The 22,380-nt window shown below is 41.7% G+C and overlaps 1 protein-coding gene across 1 annotated transcript; it reads right to left on the reverse strand.

Annotated features, from left to right (window-relative positions):
* Positions 1-1,534: 1,534 nt before the first annotated feature.
* PPP1R26 (protein phosphatase 1 regulatory subunit 26) lies at positions 1,535-22,167 on the reverse strand. Its single transcript, XM_069241588.1, has 3 exons — positions 22,001-22,167; positions 9,264-9,363; positions 1,535-5,634 (listed from the first exon to the last, which is right to left on the reverse strand). Exon 3 carries the CDS (start codon positions 5,580-5,582, stop codon positions 1,989-1,991), a length of 3,594 nt encoding a protein of 1,197 aa, XP_069097689.1. The 5' UTR covers positions 5,583-5,634; positions 9,264-9,363; positions 22,001-22,167; the 3' UTR covers positions 1,535-1,988.
* Between the last annotated feature and the right edge of the window lie 213 nt (positions 22,168-22,380).

The raw sequence follows: 22,380 nt of genomic DNA on the forward strand, positions 1-22,380 counted from the left end.
GATGCGCTGTCAGTCCAGACCAAAAAGCTAGCTGAAGGACAGTTAAATAATTATGTAACAACGAAGGATGATGTGTTCAAGAGATCAGGTCAAAGATGTGTCCAACTGCCTTACCATGGGGATGGATAATAAATATATTTTTTAACATTTGTATAATCCCTCCATACAAATGACCTTTAGTTTTAATTGGTTGTCAAACCTAATCTAAAATACAACAACTCTCAAGGTAAACATACAAAATTCACCTCAATCACCTTTCCCATTACAAAACAATCTGTGCAGCATAGAAGAGTGAGGGAAAGCAACAATGTATTTCTTTGAAGAGACATTTCAAGAGGGCTGTGGGTAAGGAAGTCCTGAGCGAAATGTGCACATATTATTCAGACAACTAATGGGAGAACACAGACACACAAGCAAATGACAGCAGGGCTTGACCTCTTCAGGAGATACAGATTCTGGAACCATGCATATGTAACCCTTTAATCTGGTACTTTTCAGTAAATCCTACCATGGAACACCTCTCCTACACGCTTGCCAGCCCCTTGTCAAGGACCGGCCAGATCTCTAAAATGTTCACACAAGGGAATTCCATATTTAGATCAGTGTAAATCTTAAATGTGCCACAGCAAAAACAGAGCAGGCTAGCCCTCCAGGCATTTTGTATCCTATCAGAAATACCCATTGATCTTACAGCTAGTCCTACAAGCAGATTAGAGCTGTTTTCCTCAAAGCACAGTGCTGTCCCATCATATAGGCGCTGTATCTCATCAGATCAAGCACTGTGCTACAGAAGAGGACTATTGCCTAATACTGCTAAAGCCTACTCCAGTATGGACTAAAACTTAAGAGTCATTGAAGAACAAAGTATAGCAAGGACAAAGAGAATACTTGCTAGACCAAAGCAGATTACCTCCGCCCTACACTTGCCAACGTTCTACTCCAATATGCTGAATAGTGCCCTAAAAAGGAAAGAACATACAAGTACGCCAAACATGTATGCCACAATGAGGATCAATTAACCCACTTACCTGGAAGGTGGCAAAAATGAAATACCATTTCAATGTAGGTTTGAAGAATAATATGGTGCAACATTTTACATATGCCTTATGGCATCATGTAAGATGACAAACGAAACTGTAAAAAGTCAGATATTCAGTAAGGTGCTGAAAGAAGAATTGTGATGTCGGACTCAACAAGGAATCAACAAGTGGAAGGAAAACAAAAAGGTCTTTCTTTCTTGTGAAGAGGTTTGATAGACATTCAAGTGCTTTGGTATTTAAGCAAATTACCTAAAGTTTTAGGAACCAATGATACAATGGTGCAAAAAGCAAACTAAATGGAACTTAACACCCACCCATTGCTTTGCTTCCTGATCATTTTCCAAAAATCAAAGTTTCATTAAATGTATATGGTTTAGTACACCACTTAATTCAAATATCATATTATTTAGTTGGGTGATAAAGGGTGGCAAGGCAATGAATAACATTTGAAAAGATGCAAGTTAAAAGCAAGAGAGACGCATATGCTCTCCAAATGCATGTGAAAGAATATTGCATTTATTTATAGTCCATTCACTTTCTGATCTCAAAACTACCAGGAAGAGTGTTTAGTAACACCACTAGGCTGAAGATAAATAGCATATGCGTTTTATGCTATAGTATTACACCACAAACAGAATGCAAACAGAATCACATACAACATATTCATCACGTAGGTGCAATTGCTAGGCAAGACAAATAGGACTACAGTATGTACGCCCTATAAAATGATCCAATATCAAAAGTTAAAGTACTTTAAATAATCTTTACAAAATTCTACAAAAATGACTTCTTTCTAAGCAGGTTACACCTACCAAGTAGATGACATATTTACATCAGTTACATTTTTTTCATTGTGCGCTGAAAAATCATTTTAATCCTAAACCCTACAATGCTTCAAAAATGTATACAACTCATGATATCTACAATGACTGATATGCAAAAATGTACTTACAAATTAGAGCCCTTTCCTTTTTCTCCTGAATCTGTGTTCTCAACACAAATGTTAAATCTACATGTGCCTGTATCTACAGCTTCCTCTCTTTGGTCCACTCTGTGGGTATACTTTAAATAAGTGCATTCTAACTGACTCTGTGGCTTCAAGATTACAGGGTAACTTTCATTAAGGACCTTTTGACTGCTGCTTCCTGTTATCTTGCTTGTCTCATTTGTAATGTTCACTTTTTCTGTACACAAGGCTGACTTCGGTCCTTGACTTACTACTTCCTTTACAGACTGCTGCTCTTTGAGCACATTTAATTGCAGTGGTGATTCTTTTATGCTAGAGTTACTTTCCTTACTAACTACTGGATCTAATTCATGCAGTTTTCTGGAACTGGACTGATCAAGTGTCAAAGCACCAAGTGTCTGCTCTTTCACAGTTTCACTAATAAGAATGTCCGATTTCTTGGGCTCAGTGGAAATCACAGGTAGCGTTAGTACCCCCTTCATGGGTTCTTTTCCCTTATGAACCTCTGAGTTTTGTGTAGTTTTAGCAGGTTGCCCATCCAGTCCAAAAGCTACCTTTCTAAGAAGAGCTTGTGCATGAGACTCCCTTGTGGGTGGAACAACACTGTATAAATGCTGTCCATTTACAACTACAGTTCTCACCTTCCCAGGAACGTACTGTAAGCCAGCTACAAAATTCCCTAAAAAGGTGACTGGAAATGTACTTCTGGAAAGGTCAGCACTCAATACAATTTGTCTAAAACTGGTGCTACCCAGCTTTTCCGGGTGCTCATTAGTGTCTTTATGAAGAATTATGTCCGCTTTTCCACACGGGCTAGTCACTTCATTGGGAACGAGTGTATTTTTCGGAGTAGTTTGCATTTGCACATCATGAGTGTAAGTTTCACTTGTGCATGATTCACTTGTTTTTCCTTCACTTTTATTCAGTTGGCGTGAAACTACACTGGAGTCTTTACTCTGCTCTTTTCGTTTCTCAGTGTTCATTTGGTGCTGCGATAGGACCGCCTCCTTTCTTTTCTCTGACAGGTTCGAAACACAGAGGGCATCTCCAGGCTGTATACTACTGACAGACTCTTTGGCCTTTTCAGCCAAAAACCTCCTAATTTCTAGTTCAATGCTATCATCACTGTCCACTGAACTGTTGTCATCACTTTCCGCAATACACTCTTGCTTCAGTGATTCACTTGTACGAGTGGGATGAAAAGGATTTGGTGCATCAAGTTTCTGTAAAATATCTGATGTTGAACAGATGTCAGTCTTAATTTCATTTTCCTTTTCCTGCTTCAAGTTGTCATCTGAAACTTTCACCTCATTTTGCTGCATCTCTTTGGGTTTCAAAAGACAGCTTTTCAATGCACCAGGGCACTTCAATGAAAATTCTTTTTGTTTCAAGGCATCAAATGTCTCCAAATCCTGCGTTTCAGTTTCGCCAAACCTAACTTTTTTCTTACAGTGCAACTTTTGGTCCTTTGCTCTTTTCTTACACTTTCGCTTTGATCTAAGTAGATCTTTGATTGCAGCGTCAAGATCTTCATCACTGTCTAGTGAACTGCTTTTATCACCCGAACAATTGCGCTGTCTGGTTCGGAAAGGTCCCCTCTCGTGACCTCCCCCATCAAAAGAAGCCCGGGGCGGTGTCATATCAACTGAAGCAACTATATGATGAGAAGCTGTTTTGAAGTCCATAGGCAATGCTTGTTGTGTGCACTTACCAAACAGGTTATCTTGCAAGGCTTTTGCATCATTGTTCAAACCATTTTCACTTTGGTTGAGGAGATTTAACTCCCCCTGTTTTGCCACCCGAGAGGGCTCTGCTGTGTCAATATTTTCCTTTTCACTAGGTGCAGTTTCTCTTTCCTCTTTCTTTAGTTTTCTTTTGTGAGACAAGGATAGCTTTTTGCCAGGTGGAGAGGTTTTACAGCTGATGATTGGTTTACTCTGTGGTCTAGTTATAGGTTTATGATCCTCAGTTTTTAAGCCGCTTTCAGATTGTGCTTTTTGAGCCAAGAAAGACCGGATTTCTTGTTCAATGCTGTCATCACTATCCACTTCACTGCTATCATTTTTGGACTGATGCAGGATAATAGGAGAATTAACAGTACATTCACAAGAGTTGGGATAGCTTTCCAATGGGGCTGGAAATATAGTCTTTGAAATGTCAAGTATGGCCTCAGCACACAGCAGTTCTGCTGCAGATTCTGCTCTGCGGGAGCCCATCAAAGAAATTTCACTTTGCACAATTTTATCCTCTGGCGGTGAAGATGGTATGTTAGGTTTAAGTGCTTTAGGATTCGGGCTACTGGCTCTGCTCAACTTTTGTTCAGTTGACTTGGTGTTAGTCCGCTTTCTCTTCTTGCCTGTTTTCTTAGGTTCTTCTGCTACAAAACCTTCTAAGGAAATCGGTGTGAAAGAATCTGCATGGTTTGTTACATGAAACTGATGTTTTAACAGACTACTGTGCTGCACAGCAAATTTACCTTCCTTTTTCTGTTTCTCCATTTGAAAAAGCTTAATGGCCTCCTCAATGCCGTCATCGCTGCTTGACCCAGAGGACTCATCCATCAGGTGTTTCACAGTTGATTGTGGTGCAGCATCAACTACTTGTCTCTGTTCTAACACAGAACCCCTCATGTTTGAAGTTTTGACAGCAGTTGCATTTTCCTTTAGACTCTTGGCGCTTGCGATCAATGTAGAATTAAGACACCTTGACTGTGGCCTGTTTTTGATTGCTTTGGGTTTCCCGAAGATAAATTGTTCAGAGTTTTGTTTTAAATCAGTGCAATTTGTTCTTTCAGGCCCTTTGATGTACTTCTCAGGTTTACCTTTGGGAAGTGATTCAGCCTTCTTAACAGAAGTAGTCCCAATCTTGCTGTTCTCCATCTGTTTTTTCTCAATTAAGAACTGTTCAATCTCAGCTCTAATACTGTCTTCAAAAGAATCATCACTGTCATCGCTGTCAGTAGAAACACGATTAAGCTTTTCACAGATTTCTACACTGACCTCTTTGTAGCTTTCTGAATCTTTTCCAGCCATCCTATCTCGAGGTTTGCTTAGCTGCGAAACTCTAGATTTGAAATGTTTATCATCTTCAATAGAGCTACAAAACTCTGCATCTGAAGAATTTGAACGACCACTTTCACCTTTATTTTTCAAGTACTCTTGAATGGCTTCCTCAATATCGCGGTCAACAGAATCATCACTGTCAGAATCCAACACCAAGGGTCCAAACTCTGTGTTCTCTTCCTCAGTGCTTACAATCTGACTTGGCAAGCCAACCTTAACACATTCTTGGGACTGGACTTTAACCACTCTGGCATCGACTGCAAATCCATCAACAAATTTATCTCCATTCCCGTTCTTTTGCATAATGCACTCATACTCATTGTTCATGTCAAGTGAAGATTCGTCAGTCTGAAGGTTGGTGATGATCATTTGCACTTTTGCATTGATAGGAGTTCCAGAAATATCCTCCTCAGATTCAGAGAAATGCACAGGAAATTTATAGCTCTTCGATGATCCAAAAGACCCCCATTTTGTCTGCAGAGCAACCACAGGAGGGGGATTCATAAGAAACATTCTAGCAAAAGTTGAAGTCTGTACATAGAATAATTCAAACCAGCCTCACATCCTGAAAGAGAGAAGAACAGTGATTAGATGTTGAGAATATAACTGCAACACTACCGTCGTTAAAACAACCAAACTCAATATTGTCCAGATTACTCCCATTCTACATATTCACAACAGGCCAGTCACAGAAATAAAGTGGAACAAACCCACATTTTAGGCTTAATCAGGCTTAATTTAAGGGTTTTAAAAAATTTGAAGGGTTAACATAAAGACATGCAGATTTGCCAACAAACAGTGTCCCAAAACAAGGGTGCTAAGCATGCAAGAAAGTAACCATCAGCTCAGTGAAATACTTGCTAAAACAGCCACAATATCAATTTGAAAATCTTGGAAATAAATATTTATTCTATGTTTGAACTGTATTTGGTGCTGGGTGGAGAGGGTTGTAACAACATACGGCACAATTGAAATTGTGCTGATTTGCAGACCTCTTGGCTTCATCAATGTTTGTCCATTGATGACGGAACACATACTCAAACTGATCACCTTGAATTTGTGTTTTTTTTCTATTATGAAACATTATTACATGGGAGCCACTATGCATGCTCAGCAGCCACTTAGTAAAGACGTTTCATATAGAATAAGTAAGTACTTATACTGGTAGTTAATAGTATGCATGCTAGTTAGCCATATTCTATTATTTATATATATATATATATATATATATATATATATCTCAATATCAATCACAAAATGGCTTGTGTACACTTGGTGGCAATCGTGGAATTTTGGTTTTCGTTTTCTAGATGGCTGAACGGCACTATCGTCTTTGGCAATGCCTGTGAGGAAATTCAACAAGCAATGGCAAAGCTAAAAAGCACGAGCTGCGGCAGTTGTGAGACATCATGCATTCTAAGAACACAGATATCACAATTATCTATGGAGCATGTGAGAAGTTACAACAAGGGACTACTTAACCTCATTAGTGCAGCTAATGCCCACACTACTCCACTGGTGCGGGTCACGACCAGTGACCTACACCAGGGATGGGGTTAAAGACATCCGATTTAAACACCCATGGGAGACATGGAAAAGCTTCCGTATCTCCCCCCACCCGCCCCTTTGTGACGTCAGCGTGCCACGACATCAGAATCGGTTTTCCCCACCGGAGCAGGAAGTGGAGGTAGGGCCGCTTCCTGCTCCGGTTGGGGAAAATTTGCCCAAATAGCCTCCCCTTTCAAACAAGGCCTTCCTGAAACTATTTCCTGGCCCTCGTTCCCAGCGAGTCTGCGAGAGAGGACCAGGAAACACCACTAGACCCCAAGGAATTCACCAGGGGGGTAGCCCCCTCTTGGATCAGGCCACTTTACTGTTGCATGCATCACACACACACACACACCATCAATTTTGTGACTGTCTACGTACGCTAATGTTTTACAGCAAGAGCTTAGCCAGTAGCAGAGATGGCGTCTCGTTAGATGACTGCTGCTCAAGTCCTAACTCAGGTTATAGAGGACAGCTCTGACGTAGGATCAGAGAATGAGATAGCAGATACTGAGACAGCATTTGAGGGATAGGACAATGTCGCAGACTCTGGGAGTAATTTTTCTGACAACTTCTCTTCTAGTGATTCTGAGTGAGGGGGAAGAGGACAGTCCTGCGGTCCCTTCTCGAACACAGTCGCGGGTTAGCCCAACCCAGAGAGCAGGTGCATGTGGCAGCAAACACAGGGAGAGTGCTCTCTCGGGACTTGAGTGCCTGTACCTAGTGCCTGCATCAGGAATGGATCACTCCAGGGTCAACATTTACATTGACGTTGACGGTTGTGTGATCCATTCCTGACACAGGCACTAGGCCTACCAACACAAGTGAGGTATCATTTTTTAATCAGGAGACTTGGGGAGTGCTGAGTGGAAGGAAATGTGTGGCTCCTATGAGATTCCAGAGTTTTCCATCACCAAAAAGGTGTTTTTTGCCAAATTTTGAGGTTTGCAAAGGATTCTGGGTAACAGTACCAGGTGAGAGCCCCACAAGTCACCCTATTCCGAATTTCCCTAGATGTTTAGTTTTCAAAAACGTAAAAGTTTGCCAGGTTTCCCCAGGTGCTGGCTGAGGTAAAGGCCAAAGACCATGGCTAGGCACTTTGCAAAAAATGCGTCAGTTTTCTTTGGGAAAATGTGATGTGTCCACGCTGTGTTTTGGGGCATTTCCTGTCGCAGGCACTAGGCCTACCCACACAAGTGAGGTACAATTTTTAATCGGGAGGGTTGGGGGAACACAGAACAGAAGAACAAGTGTTATTGCTCCTTGTCTTTCTCTACATTTTTTCCTTCCAAATGTAGGACAGTGTGTAAAAAAAGACGTCTATTTGAGAAATGCCCTGTAATTCACTTGGTAGTATGGGGACCCGGAATTCAGAGATGTGCAACACCTTGTCTTGTGCCCATTTTGGAAATACAAAAGGTTTCCTTGATACCTATTTTTGACACTGTATATTTCACCAAATGAATTGCTGTATACCCGGTATACAATAAAACCCCATTGCAAGGTGCAGCTCATTTACTGGCTCTGGGTACCTAGGGTTTTTGAAGAACTTACAAGCCCTATATATCCCCACAACCAGAAGAGTCCAGCAGACAAACAATATATTGCTTTCAAAAATCTGCCAAAGCTGGAAAAGGTTATAGAAGAAAACGTGGACAGAGATGGCTCTTTTTTTTTTTTTTACCTCAATTTCAATTTTTGTTAAAAATTTTAGCTGTTACTTTCTGTAGGAAAACCTTGAAGGGTCGACACAAATGACCCCTTGCTGAATTCATAATGTCTATTTTTTCAGAAATGTTGTGCTGTCCGGGATCCAGCACTGGTTTCACACCCATTTTTGTCACTAACTGAAAGGAGACGGAAAGCACACCACAAAAAAAAAAAATGGGAATGGGGTTTGCCCCAGTAAAATGCCACAATTGTGATGATAAATGTGATTTTCTGATTCAAGAATGCCTGCTCCTGAAAGCTGGGAAGATGGTGATTTTAGCACTGCAAACCCTTTTTGATGCCATTTTCAAGGCAGGGGGCATGCTTTCTTCTGTAGCCCTTTTTCCCTTTTTTCTCAAAGAAAAAAAAACTAACACAATTTGAGCTCTGTTTTGGCTAATTTCTTGGTCTCCTCCAGAGGAACATACAAACTCTGGGTACCTTTAGAACCCCTAGGATGTTGGAAACAAAGGAGACAAGGACACAAATTTGGTGTGGACAGCTTAAGGGGGCAAAGGTTATGAAGGCCTAAGCGCAAACTACCCAAATAGGAAAAAATAAAAGAAGGCTCTGGGGGTGGAAAGCAGCCTCCACTGTAGTAATACGAATACAGATAACCCATTCAGAAAGTAAAGATACCATGAATAGAAGAAAATGCTTAAAATACAAAGTTAGTATTTGGCTGGAAAGAAGCCTCGCACACTTGGAATACAGTGGCTGCAAGAAAACGTTGCCAAACAAACACACATTCAAATAAAACAAACATGACTATCTTAAATGTCTACGTGTGCCCAGGTAGACTAGAAAGCTTAGGTTTATATGTTGGCTTTAGAACACACAAACTATTCCCACGAAATGCAGATACTTAGGATAATGTACAACCAAATAGGAGCATTAAAAGATGCACAAACTATGCATGAAAACCAAGTCACTTACTTCTGATAGATACTGATTGGTCCTGGATAACCATGTATGCAAGCAACTTCTTGAGGTGAAACATCAGCCAAAAAAATAACTAATTAAGGTTTCAAATGACCTGCCAAATAATAACAAAATAGGAAAAGACAATTTTAAAATAATGCATAATTCAGGTAACACACACCAAGCAAAGAAGAACAAAAGTGAAAAAGTATTCATTTTCTTTTATTCCCCCCTAGATAAACTGAAGGCAATAAACGTAGTATAGTACATTACTCAGGGAGACAGTATTAGGGAACCCCACCACCCTTCGCTATTCTGACTCAGATCACTCCCAAAGTTCTTTGGCCACTACTGTAGTTCTCCTCCTTCTCCCTTCTACGAATTACGCACCTTATCTAGTATAGTGTGCACCATTGAGATTCCTGTATCGTCTGGCCACAGTTTCCGCACAATGTGCAGCAGTACGTTCAATGGAAGGAGCTGACCCAATGCTCAAGACAAGCATCTCTTAGGGTGTCAAAAGGTATGTAATACGTCTCTAACATATTGCAAAATGTCTGCTTCCTGCCAACCAATGCATCCTGCCCTGTTGCCAGTTTTTCCAATTCAGTTATACAGTTAAAATAAAAAAATAAATACAAAAATAAAAAGATGGTTATAAACTGCTTTACTTAATGATTCTGCAATTTAGTTTGGAAGTAAAATGTACACAATAATATTTGCAACATAAAAAAAGGGTACAGTTATACTGAACTGTAAAGCATGTAATAAAGACATCTTTTGAACAAGCATGTTGGAGGGGTGCTATTATTATTATTTTTTATAAACAAAAGAGAATGAGTTTAAACCAACCTGGGCAGTGTCGAACCAATACAGGCTCTTTTCTTAACGAAAGTCACAGAAGTGCAACTAACAGACTATGGCCTTGCACTGCTGCAGGTAAGGCTCAATAAGTTTTCAGAAGTTATTTCCTAATAAAGTCTAAATTCAGTTGTTAGAACCTTTTTTTCTTCTTTCTGCAAGGAGAATATATACATTTCCCCATAAAGAATTCTACTCCAGCCTGCATCAGAAGTAATAGTTCAGCCTTTTTCGGGGAGGGAGGGAAAGAGTTTGGTAAACTTCCTTGGACACTTAAGTTTGTGGTTGGTGCAAAACATCAGAGGACATTTCAGTCCTGGGAAAACCTCTTCCTGCCTACATCCAGGCCCACGCAAAAATGTTCATGAGAGGAAATCTTTGAATGAAAAAACGTGAGCAGACAGCTCATGACATTGATTTGCCAAGTTTTCTAGCTCTAAAATTTAAATATCCAGTCACTTATATAACACTCAGCTTTCTGCTCACTGTTATGGCAAACAAGGAAAAACACTGTGGACAAGTGGATAATGTCAGACTGTAGGCAATTTTTTTAATCCTCAGTTGGCAACCTATCCACTGGACAACAAGTAGAAGCTGAGTTAATTTACATTAATGGAGCAGTTCACAAAATGTTTCTTCTGGAACTTAAAATAGAAAGGAGCAACAATATATCCATAACCCAATCTCTGGTAAAATCAGAACCACTGCACAATAAAACCTTGCAAAATCTAAGCCCTAAAGTGACCTGAAAGCTAGTCTCTGCATATGTAGAGCATGTGAACATTCAAAGATTTGAGATAAAAAAAGTGGTCTTGTTTGTTCAGAGGCCAGTACTGTATTGTACTTAGCACTTTGCAGCAAGTAGCGTGCTATTCCGGGACCCATGTTTGAAGTAAGGTATAAGACTAATAAATGGTGTTTTTTCTTCCATGTGGATTACTTATGGTAAGTGGGTTAATTTAGAAATCATTGCTCTCATGTGGAGTTACTGTAACTGTTTTGAAAGGGATGAATCAATTGAAGTGGATTAGTAAATAGGAAAAAGGTTAATGGAAGTGGCGGACATGGGCACATGTTAGTTGGATGAATGTGATTAAGAAAAGGAAGAGTTTGGAAAGGGTGTTTGAGAGTCCATGGCAGTTGGAGAAGATTGGAATGAGTCAGACAGAGGTAGGGACATGGTCACTGGAAATCGGAAGGATTGAGCAGATTTAAAGAATAAAACGATCCAGACGAAATCATTGTCTTAGGGCCTGCATGTTTTCGTACATGATTTTTATTGTTCTTTGGTATTCACGGTAGAAGATTTGATTCATGCCCCTCAAACTAAAGTGATTTTGGGCATGGCATAATTACCACTAAATAATCATACTGAACGGGCAGTTAAGACCTTACAATACAATTCAGATTACTGTAGCAATCACTGTTTACCTAATAACGAATGGTCTTATAGTCACTCTTATAAAGCACTAAAAGTCCTTGTTAGAATCTCATCTGATTACAGTTTTGATGACATGTTTATTAGGTAAAAAGTTTGATCACGCACTAAGAAGTTGCATTCAATGAAAGTGTCTAAGCAGCAGCCTATATTTGTTGTTCAATTTACCATTGAACCTTTGTTCTTTTTACTGTCCATTTGAAGCTTCCCCCAGTCTATACATAATAATGTTTCATACCTCCTTAATAAAAACTGTGTTCTGCAAAGACCAATCTCGCTCAGAATTCTCCACCCATTTAAATTAATGTTATACGGTTCTCATGAGAGCCAACATGTGAAATGCTTCACTGACATAAGCCAGAAACCCAGTCTCTGGGAGCCAGTCAGTCAGATTGCGATCATCGCTCCTACTAGACCCTGATTTCGAAGTTAAGATTATCTTGACATTTGGCCAAAACCAAAGACCCAGGAAGATGAGTTCTCTATGTTCTAGCTCCCACTGGTTGTCCCTGCAGTAGAAGCCAGATGCCAAAACTAAAATTAAACAGTGTTTTCTGTGAAGGAACCAGTTGTGCTAACCAGGGTTGAGTTGTGCACTCTAAGCGTGCCCCAGTGAGCTTCCTCATCACTCATGCTCCACTCCCATCTACCGTCTTGGAGACCATGAAATGGCTCCAACACCTTTCCAAACTAAAGTTATCAGGTCTGTGCTGGAGCACCAGCGGAGATGCATTGATCTGAATTCTATGTCAGGACCGGAGACCCCGATTATGCTTCTTTTTTCACTTTAATTTTGACAGCAGCCAATCAGAGAGTATACACAGAAAAAAACTACAAATCCCAAGTGTATCCAGAACACATAACAACAGAGACAGTCCCCCTATATAACACTGACACTCATTAAACAACAACTCTTTCTTTGATGCCCGCAGCCAGTTAAGTTCTCTCTCGTTTTGTATCTAAACACGCTTTATGTTGTGGCTTTTGTTTATGCTGATCATGCTGCTCTGCAATCGCACTGTGTGCGCGTTGTATTAATTTTCCTCTTTGGTGTTTGGGAGCGTCTTTGCACCTCCTGGAGGCAGCCGCTCAGCTCACGTTTTACTTTGGTGGATTGGGAGCAGGGGAGTGAGGACTTGCGGCGATGCCATGCAGTACTCTTTCTATTTCTCACAGCCTATTCTACCATGCAGGCACGGAAATCCACTATTATCGAACACGCTGAAATGTGTGTCCTCGCCTCTTTGCAAGCATTTGGCTGTGTTTTTCTCCCCGCACTGCTCCCCAAGTGTGCTCTCCTTGGGATTGCAACAATTTCTACACAGGTTGGACCATTTTATCTTTGGGCAGAGCTCCCTCCATGTTCTATTAGTGTTTTAACCTGCTTTTAGGCTGGGTTTTTCTGCCCACTTTGTCCTACATCACCTGCATTTCTGCTCCTTTGGAGTTATATATTTCAGTCAGTATGGCTGCATACGAGGATCAAAGATGATGAATTATGTGGATGAGCATGCTGGATCCTTTGAGCAGGACCTGATTTATGCCTTGATGCTGGTGTGCATCAAAGTGAATCAAGCATTGGCCCAGACTATCAGGCCTATTAAACACCATCTCATTGGTTTTGCCGATCATCAGGGATGGGTGGCCCCCTCTGGATCCAAGATAGTCGAAGATCCCTCCTTGTCTGGCGGCTCACAAGCTCTCAATCCAGGCAAGAATCTGCATGCTGCAGACTTTGAGAGTTTTATCAGATCCCTGGCCGGGGATCAGGGCTATAATGCTTCTGCTGCCTCAAAGTCCAAGTCCAAGGAGGATCTGGCTTCCTCTTCCTCAGACCAGACCCCCTCGAAAACGCAAAAAGACGACTCACCACCAGGATGATTCTACTCCTCCCCCCAAAGTTCTTACTTTTGAACTAGAGGATATTGGGCATCCCCGCTCTACTCTATGGCTGCATCCCACAGAAGTAGCTGACTATCTGGAATCCCACATTAGGCATGGGTTTGAAAAGGAAGCTCGCTCCAGATAACGTTCTGAGTGCCCAAGACCAGATTTTTCCTCTAAGGTGACAGACACCTGAACTGGATCCTACTCGTCACTTATTTGAAGAAAATTTCAAAGGACCCAAAGAAGGGGATCGACCGTGCCTGGCGTGGTTGCCAGGACAAGCTTCTAGACGTGACTGGTCCATTGACCAAGATTTTAGAGATGGGGTTTTAAGCCAAGGATTCTGGGGACACTATTGACCCAGATGTCCTGGTTGGTTGGGCACAAAGGGCCCTATGCTTTCGGAGGAATGCTAATTGTGCAATTTCCAATGAACGCCGTCACCCCATCTTGATAAAGATGGATCTCAAGTCCCCTTCTCAGACCTCTCTTCCATGTCCAACATATTTTTTCCTTCAAGATCGCAATTTCACTTTCGCAGAAATCGCATTGCTTTTGGGAAAAAAGCACTATTGTCAAGACTTCCACTCATCCAACAGGGTTTCTCAGTTCAGTATTCCTAGTAGACAAAAAGGGAGGTGGCTCTCCCGCCTTGTGTTGAATCTCAAAGGAGTTCAATGGGTGTTTGGTTTATCGCATTTCAAGATGGAGAGCATCCACTTACTGAAGGATATTCTTCAGGAATGTGACAGGAGTGTTCATTTAAGGGATGCTTACTTGACCATTCCTATTTTTACTCCGCATTGTCGATTCCTCCAGTTTCCATGGGAAGACCTTTGTCACGGATACAAGGTCCTTCCTGTCACCCTCTCATTGGCCCCTTGATGCTTTACAAAAGGTGATGAGGCCGGTGGTAGAGTTCCTTTGTGTTTGAGGGGTCCGTCTCATAATTTTCCTTGATGACAGTCTCATTATGGCTCAATGTCTCAGTCCTAGTCCTCGCCCATCTGGAATGGTCCATTTCTCTTCTCCAGAGTCTGGAATTCATTAACAACGCCCAGAAGTCGGTCTTAGTTCCGTCTCAGAGGTTGGATTTTCGGGTACTCTACTCTAGCTCAGTTGATCCTTCTCAGACGAATCTGATCAGGAGAGAATTGAGGTTACTGTTGTTCAGACAAACTATCCCTGAGGGAGACTGCCGGCACGGTGGGCTTGCTCTCTTCCTTCATTCAAGCGATTTTACATTCTTCCTCTATTTGCGGCAGAAAACGAAAATGTTGCCATTTATCACCCTAATTTAAATCTGCCATGCTAATTCCAAAAGAATACTACTGTCATCACCCCACCATCGGAGTTGGGGGCTGGCTAACAAGCTCTCCCCCCTCCCCAAAAAAAAGACAAGAGAGCCACGGAGGAGTAACAAGACAAATAAACTCGAAGGGTCACCCAAACCTATCAAGAGCGTGTACAGTCAGTCAAACTGTAATAATGGGAGAAAAAAAACATTCAGGAAGAAAGCCAGGTGCGAGAATTGTCTTCAAATTATTCTGCTCTGCGCTTAAACTCGCTAATGCACAGGGCCGTTAATTTGGGATTGGAGATGCAGTACTGAGAGCCCAGGAAATGATTTTAAATATCGCTATATTACCAAAGCACTATAGTTCTGTAAAGGATGCTTATGATCGGCATGAAATGCATAAAAGGATAGTTACTGAAAGCTCCGAATAGCAGCTTCAGCAAATGGAGCAAATCCATATTTTCAAGGAAAATTACCTATACTGGACTCTGCTGGAAAGAAAACTCACCAGGAAAATGAGCAGAGATTTCCAAGCGTGCTATGAACAGAGTAGCAACTGCTCCTCCAACTTGGGCATGACTGGCAGTGAGAGCACACTCGTTTTCATCAGACATGCTAAACATGGCAAATATAACAATTGTCTAGTCATACAAGCACTATACTAAGAAATGGAATACATGTGTGTCTTGTTCCCTTTAATCTGATGTTTAATAATTGTTTTTGTTTAGAAATAAACTAATTTATTACAGTTTTAAGAAATGAGAGCACTTACAAGGAGGCTTAACTGGAAAATATTTTCCGTCTGTCGAGGTGGTCTACTGCTGACATTGTCTTCATCTGACAGAACTGAGTCAACAGATTAAACAGTGTCACTGAAATTATTCTGGCCCAAATCAGGATGTTGCTGACTCTAGTGAAGTATCTTTTGTCGATTATAACGAAGTATGAGTATTAAAGAACTCTGGTTGCTAACAGGGGCGGCTTTTGTGCCAGGAGGGGCAGGTTAAGCTTTGCGCAGCTACGGCTGGTGTCGCGAGGTGGAGGGGCATACGAGGCATTGCTAGGTGCTTTAAAATGATGTATCTCATTGGGGGTTTTAAACAATTTTGTAAACTGAGATGCGGACAGGGAGGGTTCCGTCTGCTTTCAATGCCAAACAATTACATTAATTTAGAGGCTTGTATTTATGTACTGCTGCAGCATAACGACCTCTTAACAGAATGGGTGCATCCTAGGAGACTCTGATCGCTCCCCTAAACCATGGGTGCAACTGATGAGTGATGGGAGACAAGAGGCAGAAAGAAGGCCCTGGTGGTGGAGGGCAGCAATGGAGCACTGAAGTTATGCCCATGCCTACTGGTGTTCGAACTCACTCTCCAAAAAGAATAAAAAAGTAAAGAGGCACTAACGGAATAAAACAACAGTAAAGAGACACTAAGCTAAAATTATGTTTGACAAGTAAAAGCAGAGGTGGGCGAGCTGTGCAGAATGAAAGAAAGGCGCAGGCATCATATGTAAACATAAAGCGCGCCTTGTCGCACTGCAGCAAGGCAAGGAACTGGAATGCCTCATGAAGCCTGGTAGAAGAGGGAGAAGGCATGGCATAACGACTAGAACTGCCGACTTTCTAAATGAGAACCCGGGTTTGAATCACGATGTTGGCTCACCATCACTTAATCTCCCTGTGCCTTAAAAAGAAAGAAAAAAACCACACAAGTATGTCCTTCTGTAATGTAGCTGGTACTTATGTAAGGCCTCCAATACCTTCGGGTCGGGCTACCTTAGCATTGCAAAGTCAACATAACTAATTAAATAAACAAGTCTCCGCCCTCCCTCTCACCATGGAGGACCAGAGGTAGACACCATGTAAAGAAAATCCATGCCAAGGATCGGCGGGAGGCAGGCAGTCAAGAGAGGGCGCAGAGAGCCCACAAAGACCAAATGTAACCAAGATAACAGCCTGATTTATAGCCTTGTTTACAGCTAAGCTAAATTGAGAGCAAGAATGCTCTGCATATGAAAAAGGAAGCTTTCCTGAACACATGCAGGAAAACTAAGAAAAAAAAGGTACCCCAAAGACCAGATAAACAGGACGAAGTGTAATTATACAGTAGTTGGTCCCTGATCCCTAGGAGAACAAGGAGGGACTAACAGGCATGACTGACCACTAGCAAGGAAGGATTTTAAGATGACACTGAAGCGAGCAAATTAATTGGTTTTAGGCCCACAGTAAGAATAAGTACACAAGAGGCTGTACACTTACGCTCAACCTAGAAAAGGGCTAGGAGACCACCCGATGCTTTACCGTTCGTTTGCTGCATGTCATTCTTCTTTGTTGCCTCCTAAATTGGCCAGTGCAGCCACGTCGTCATTTATGATCATTTCTGTGGAGCACAGACCAAGCATAGATTGATTAAAGTTAATCTGTGCCCGCTTACTGACCTCGAAGTGATTGAGGTATTACTCCTTTTCCTTTCCACTCCCCTTGCCTGCTGCTCATTCTGCAGCTTCTGCTATTTTTCTTGTTTTATTTACCTTATCCCCGCCCGTTTCCTCTTCCTAGCCATGCTGCTGTTCAAAATTGCTAAAAAAATATTGACGCTAATAAAGGTTGCATAGGCAAGAAGTATTGGCTTTGTCAATGCTTGTTATGTGGAGGTAACATGCTGGTAATGCTTCACCTCAATTGCTATTTTCTCATTATTTATAATGGATGCCAAGAATTTCAAGTAACCCTATTGTACAGTGCACCCCTTACTCTTGTAAACTGGCTGCACACTTGACTGATGAATCCACTGCAGTGATACGTGTTTGACCTTACACTCAAAGGTATGAATCGTGGAAGGTCTACTCAGCCTTTCGCACTTCCAAGGTTGATAAAGAGTACCACTGAGTTGGGCAACAAACATTAGTTATTACAGCACCGAGATTACTTTTTGGCTTAATGTGCACTTTACAAATACATGTTATGTAGAATACAAGTAGGGAAATCACATTGGACTGCTGTTAAAAACCTTACAGGGTGGTGCTAAAATAATTTTATGCAGCAAAATTACCTTAGCGTCTAGCGTTAGGTGGAGTAACTCTGCGACCCTGATTACAGTTAGCCTCGAAATGGGTGCCATTTTTAATTGCACTTAATTTAGTCTGACATTGCATGGCTAAAAGGCACTTGTTTTCCCGGTCTTCAAAATGGGGCTCAAAATGAGTTTTTTGTGCTTACCTTTATGCAACTTTAGACAGATTTCACCTGCCACAATGTATCAAAGAAAAAAAAGCAGAGGATTGGATATGTTGCTTATCACACTATTCTTAAATAGGACATGTAGTCACAGGAATTACTGCACATATTGAATTTGACTAACCAGAACCTGAGTGTATAGCATCCAGTCAAGAGGGGACTTTAAACGATCACTAGCCTTCATATAAGGTCATGCATTTTCCAGCATATTACATTACTAGTTTTGATTAAACATGACTTCATGGCACTCCAAGGGTTAGAGTATCCAATACAACTAACAAGATCCTAACGACAAGCCACTTTTAAAGAAATCTCTACATTCCTTAATTTTTGATTGACAGCATGTTAAGTTTGGACACAATTGAGGACTCCAGTCTTGGAGCTTTGTGGCTCACTAGAAAACAAGTGCCTATAGAAAACCAAATAGGTAAAGAATTTTTATACACATACTGGAATCTATAAAAATGTGAATCTGCCTTGGGAGCAGATGTGCTCCACACATTATGTATGGAGACGATCAGTACCGTTGCTATCGCATGTGCATTAACGAAGATCATTAATGAGTGTTCGTGTTTTCTGAATAAGTGATTTGTGTAGAAAATATAATAACGTAGAAAAATAATGCACGCATTTGAAGTGTGATTACAAAGAGTGGCCGCCAATGTTCACAAAGTGTACTTACTAGTGGATTCATTTTGTGAAATCTTGAATATGTTTGACTAACGTAGTAATACGTCATATTAAGGGTTATGCATTATGCTCTAGCTGTATTAATTGTAGGCCTTAACTTAGCGAGTGTCTTGGTCTACTTGCCAGGCCTCATGTCAAAGCTGTATTTCTTTACTTTTAATAAATGGTTGTCCTAGAGAGTTAAACTGTGATTTTCCATTTTGCATTGTTTAAATGTGCTCAATGCTGAAGTCTTTTCTCATGAGAACCCAATGCTAGAATATGCTGTTCTTGCAAATGTAACATTTTGTGTGTAATGTGAGTGAGACTGACTTTTTCAGGAGGAGAACAATAGAGATACTGAGTGGAGTGGAAGGTGCAACAATATTGTTACCTGACAAGCCAGATGATGAGGACATTGCAGGACAAACCAATCGATATGTTGACAGAGTAATAGTAGAATTCATAGATTTGGAGTATTTGTTTTTTGGACAAAGTGTGTACATGCGATTAACTGACCAATGGGGATTTGGGAAGTAGTTTTACTAGTTTTGATTTAACAACACTGCACTGAGAGAAGACAGATTCATTGCCCATTTCTTGCTGGACGAAAGGTAAATATTTCCTTATGCGTCTTGACACGTGAAATGCTTAACTTTAATGCTTAAAGACTTTGTGTTTTCTGAACTTTGATGCTGAATCTTGATTGTCTTGCTGATCGACTGATGTCCTGAGGAAGAAGACTGACTGCTTGCCGATTCACATTCAGGATAGGTATTATGAATTAGACTGTTGACTATCATGTATCATATTTGTTTTTCTTTTCTAGGTACCAACTGCACTGTTTTGATAGAGCCATTGTTAGATGTTTTACAAATTGGTGTTACAAAATTGTTTTGCATGAAGCCCAACATGATGATGCTAATCTGATGTTAGTTAAGGATCCTCACTAATGAAATTAGGCTAAGTGGGAAGAATGTTTGATGAACTTTTCTGCTGAACTTAAATGTATTTAATCACTTTGACGCAGTTGATTTTGTTACTAATTTGCACCATAACCTTAGAATGTGTTGTAGTTGAAGCTTTGATTAGATTACGTTTCTTCTGCCGCTTTGGACAGCGGGTATTGTTTCTGTATGTGTCCCAATTGATTTTGAGATTAATCTACATGACCTCAGCATTGTTAATATAGGGAAATAAATATTGTAAATTTTACTAAATGGTGTGGTTATTCATGCCGAAAGGGCATGGTACGTGACAATTACTATTGATTATTATTGTTGTTGATTATTGATATTGTGTATTGGTTATTGATTATGTACTGGAACTATGGGGAGAACATCTTAATTGCGAGTCAAAAGGTCCATCGACCTATTTGCGTCCCCTTGTAAGTTTACTTATTGAGGTCAGATGCGCTAACACCGTGACAACAAGATGATGGATAGAATGTTTGAATTAAACTCACCCACTTGCAATTTCTTGGGCTGCATCCCAATCCACCATTTTTCGGCTGCCATACCACCCCAGTTTGGACACAGCCTTATGCAAATCAGTCTTTAGCCTGCTCATCATGGAAACAGTCGAGCCCGATCTCCCAAGCAAGATCCTCCAAGAACAAGAATAAAAGCAATTGAGGACCGGTTTTGCCCTGATAGGGCTCCTCAGCCAGAAACAGAACGATTCCAGTGGCACAGGGAGCACGGGACCCACGTTAGGGAATACCCGTAGCGCTTAACCGTAGCACGTAGTTGTCAACTGCAACACCAAGGTGCTGGATAGAATGCTTGAATTAATCCCAGCCACTGGTGATCGCTCGGGGTGCCATCCCAGACAAGCGTTTTTCACCCACTGTGTCCATCTAGTGATAATTACATTGAGCACATTTTTTAAGGTACAGGGAGATTATAGCGATTTTCCCAGAATCACCTGTCGACCCAAGGCTGGGAACCAAAACTATAATCCCAGATTATGTAGGCAGCATCTTGAAATAGGGCATTCCCCATGCTTAAAAAAACTTAGTGCGAAGGATGCTGCCCTTCACTATGCTCTTTTGCAGACGTCTTGATGCCCTCTTCTACCAGGAATGGTCACACCATTTATGACATCTGGTGGTGGTATGGTCACCCATTATCAGCTAGAGTGAATTTTCCTGCCTCAAAGGTGACTCCGCCTCAGAAGTGAGCATTATGATGGAGGTTATAATAGGTAATTGACTACGGTCTAATAGAGGAACTGGTAGAACTGTGGACTTTTTATTTATGGAGAGAGTGTGACATAACGGCCAAAGCTGCCAACTTGGGAGCTGGGGGTGCAAGTACGAGTCTCGGCGTCAGCTCAACATCCTGTGATCCTTGGCAGATCACTTAAACTCCCCGTGCCTATCTACAGCGCTTAGTTACACTCATGGTCGATTATCAGTGCTATACAAATCCGAGTATTATTATTTATAGCCTCCTGCCATAGACACGGGTAAAAAAAAAAAAACACAGTACGCATGGGTTTTTAGAAGAACAAATATAATTGACCTCTCAAAACGTTATTACGGCATAAAGGAACTTTCCTTATTCCTCTTCCAAGCATACTCTAACCTAAAAGCAGTAACATAATAGAAGTAGCCTCCAGTTTGTTATCTTATAGGGTGCAAGTCTGAATTTTAGCACCCGCACAAGTTGTAGAATCACCTACACTCCCTGGCACTTCCATATAACAAGAGCATTTGCTACTAATGATGAAATCACAGACACTTCTGATAGCATTCCTTCGAACATGAACTATTTCAGATTCTCAAGAGGAGACAAATGCACACACTACCCAATCAGCACGTGCACACTCTGCAACCGGCAAAATCAGTCCGTTACCAAAGAATGGAATAAACCGATGTAAAACGGTTCGCATTTTTCATACCAAACACATATTAGGAACCGAGGGAGGCATATAAACAGTTCATAGGAAGAAGGCGTGAAGTTACCTCCAGACCCAGGTTTTCACTGCACTATTTCAGGACCCTGACTGTCGCATTCTGAAGGCCCGTGCCCTGCATGCTCTCTGAGCAGGATTAAGCAAGAGCATTAGCCATCAAGCTGTGGTGGGTGCGGAGCGGTCATGGAAGGCAGCAAGGCGAAGGGTGAAAAGCAGCCAAGGCGGGAACCTGGGCCTCCGAGCGGGAGGCGGCAACTTGAACCATGCAGCAGGCCTTGTGCAGCAGGAGAACGCTGGAGGCGCTCTGCGGCCTGAGCAGAGGGTCTGCACAAGGCAACGCGCCCGTGACGCAGGCCGCTGCAGGGCAGCGCCGCAGAAGATCCGCTGCAGGGCGAAGCCGCAGTGCACCTAGGCACGGCCTCGGCGGAGCGTCCACTTACCAGCAGAGATGGCGGTCCGCAGGTCCCTCCAGAATGTTCCCGCAGTCTCGGGCGCTGCACCGGCTCTCTGAGAGGAACAGGCGGAGAACCCCTCAGAAGCACCCGGCCCGCCCTCTGACGGGAGGCGCGAGGGCAGAAAGCAATTCCCTGCCGATGCGTACCAGCTCTCCCACACAACACAGCCAATGGAGAACCGGCAAGCGTTCCTCCAACCAATCCCGAGCCGCGATACAGTCTGGGTACCTAACAACCAATAAACAATCATAACTCCCCAGCCAGTCCTTTGACTATATTTCCTTCTCTAATCACATTTCCTTATGCTTTTCCACACGCTCTAAAAAAAAAAAAAAAAAAAAAAGATATACTACCCCGTACTTGAT

This window comes from Pleurodeles waltl, chromosome 6, assembly GCF_031143425.1.
Source record: "Pleurodeles waltl isolate 20211129_DDA chromosome 6, aPleWal1.hap1.20221129, whole genome shotgun sequence".
NCBI lineage: Eukaryota > Metazoa > Chordata > Amphibia > Caudata > Salamandridae > Pleurodeles > Pleurodeles waltl.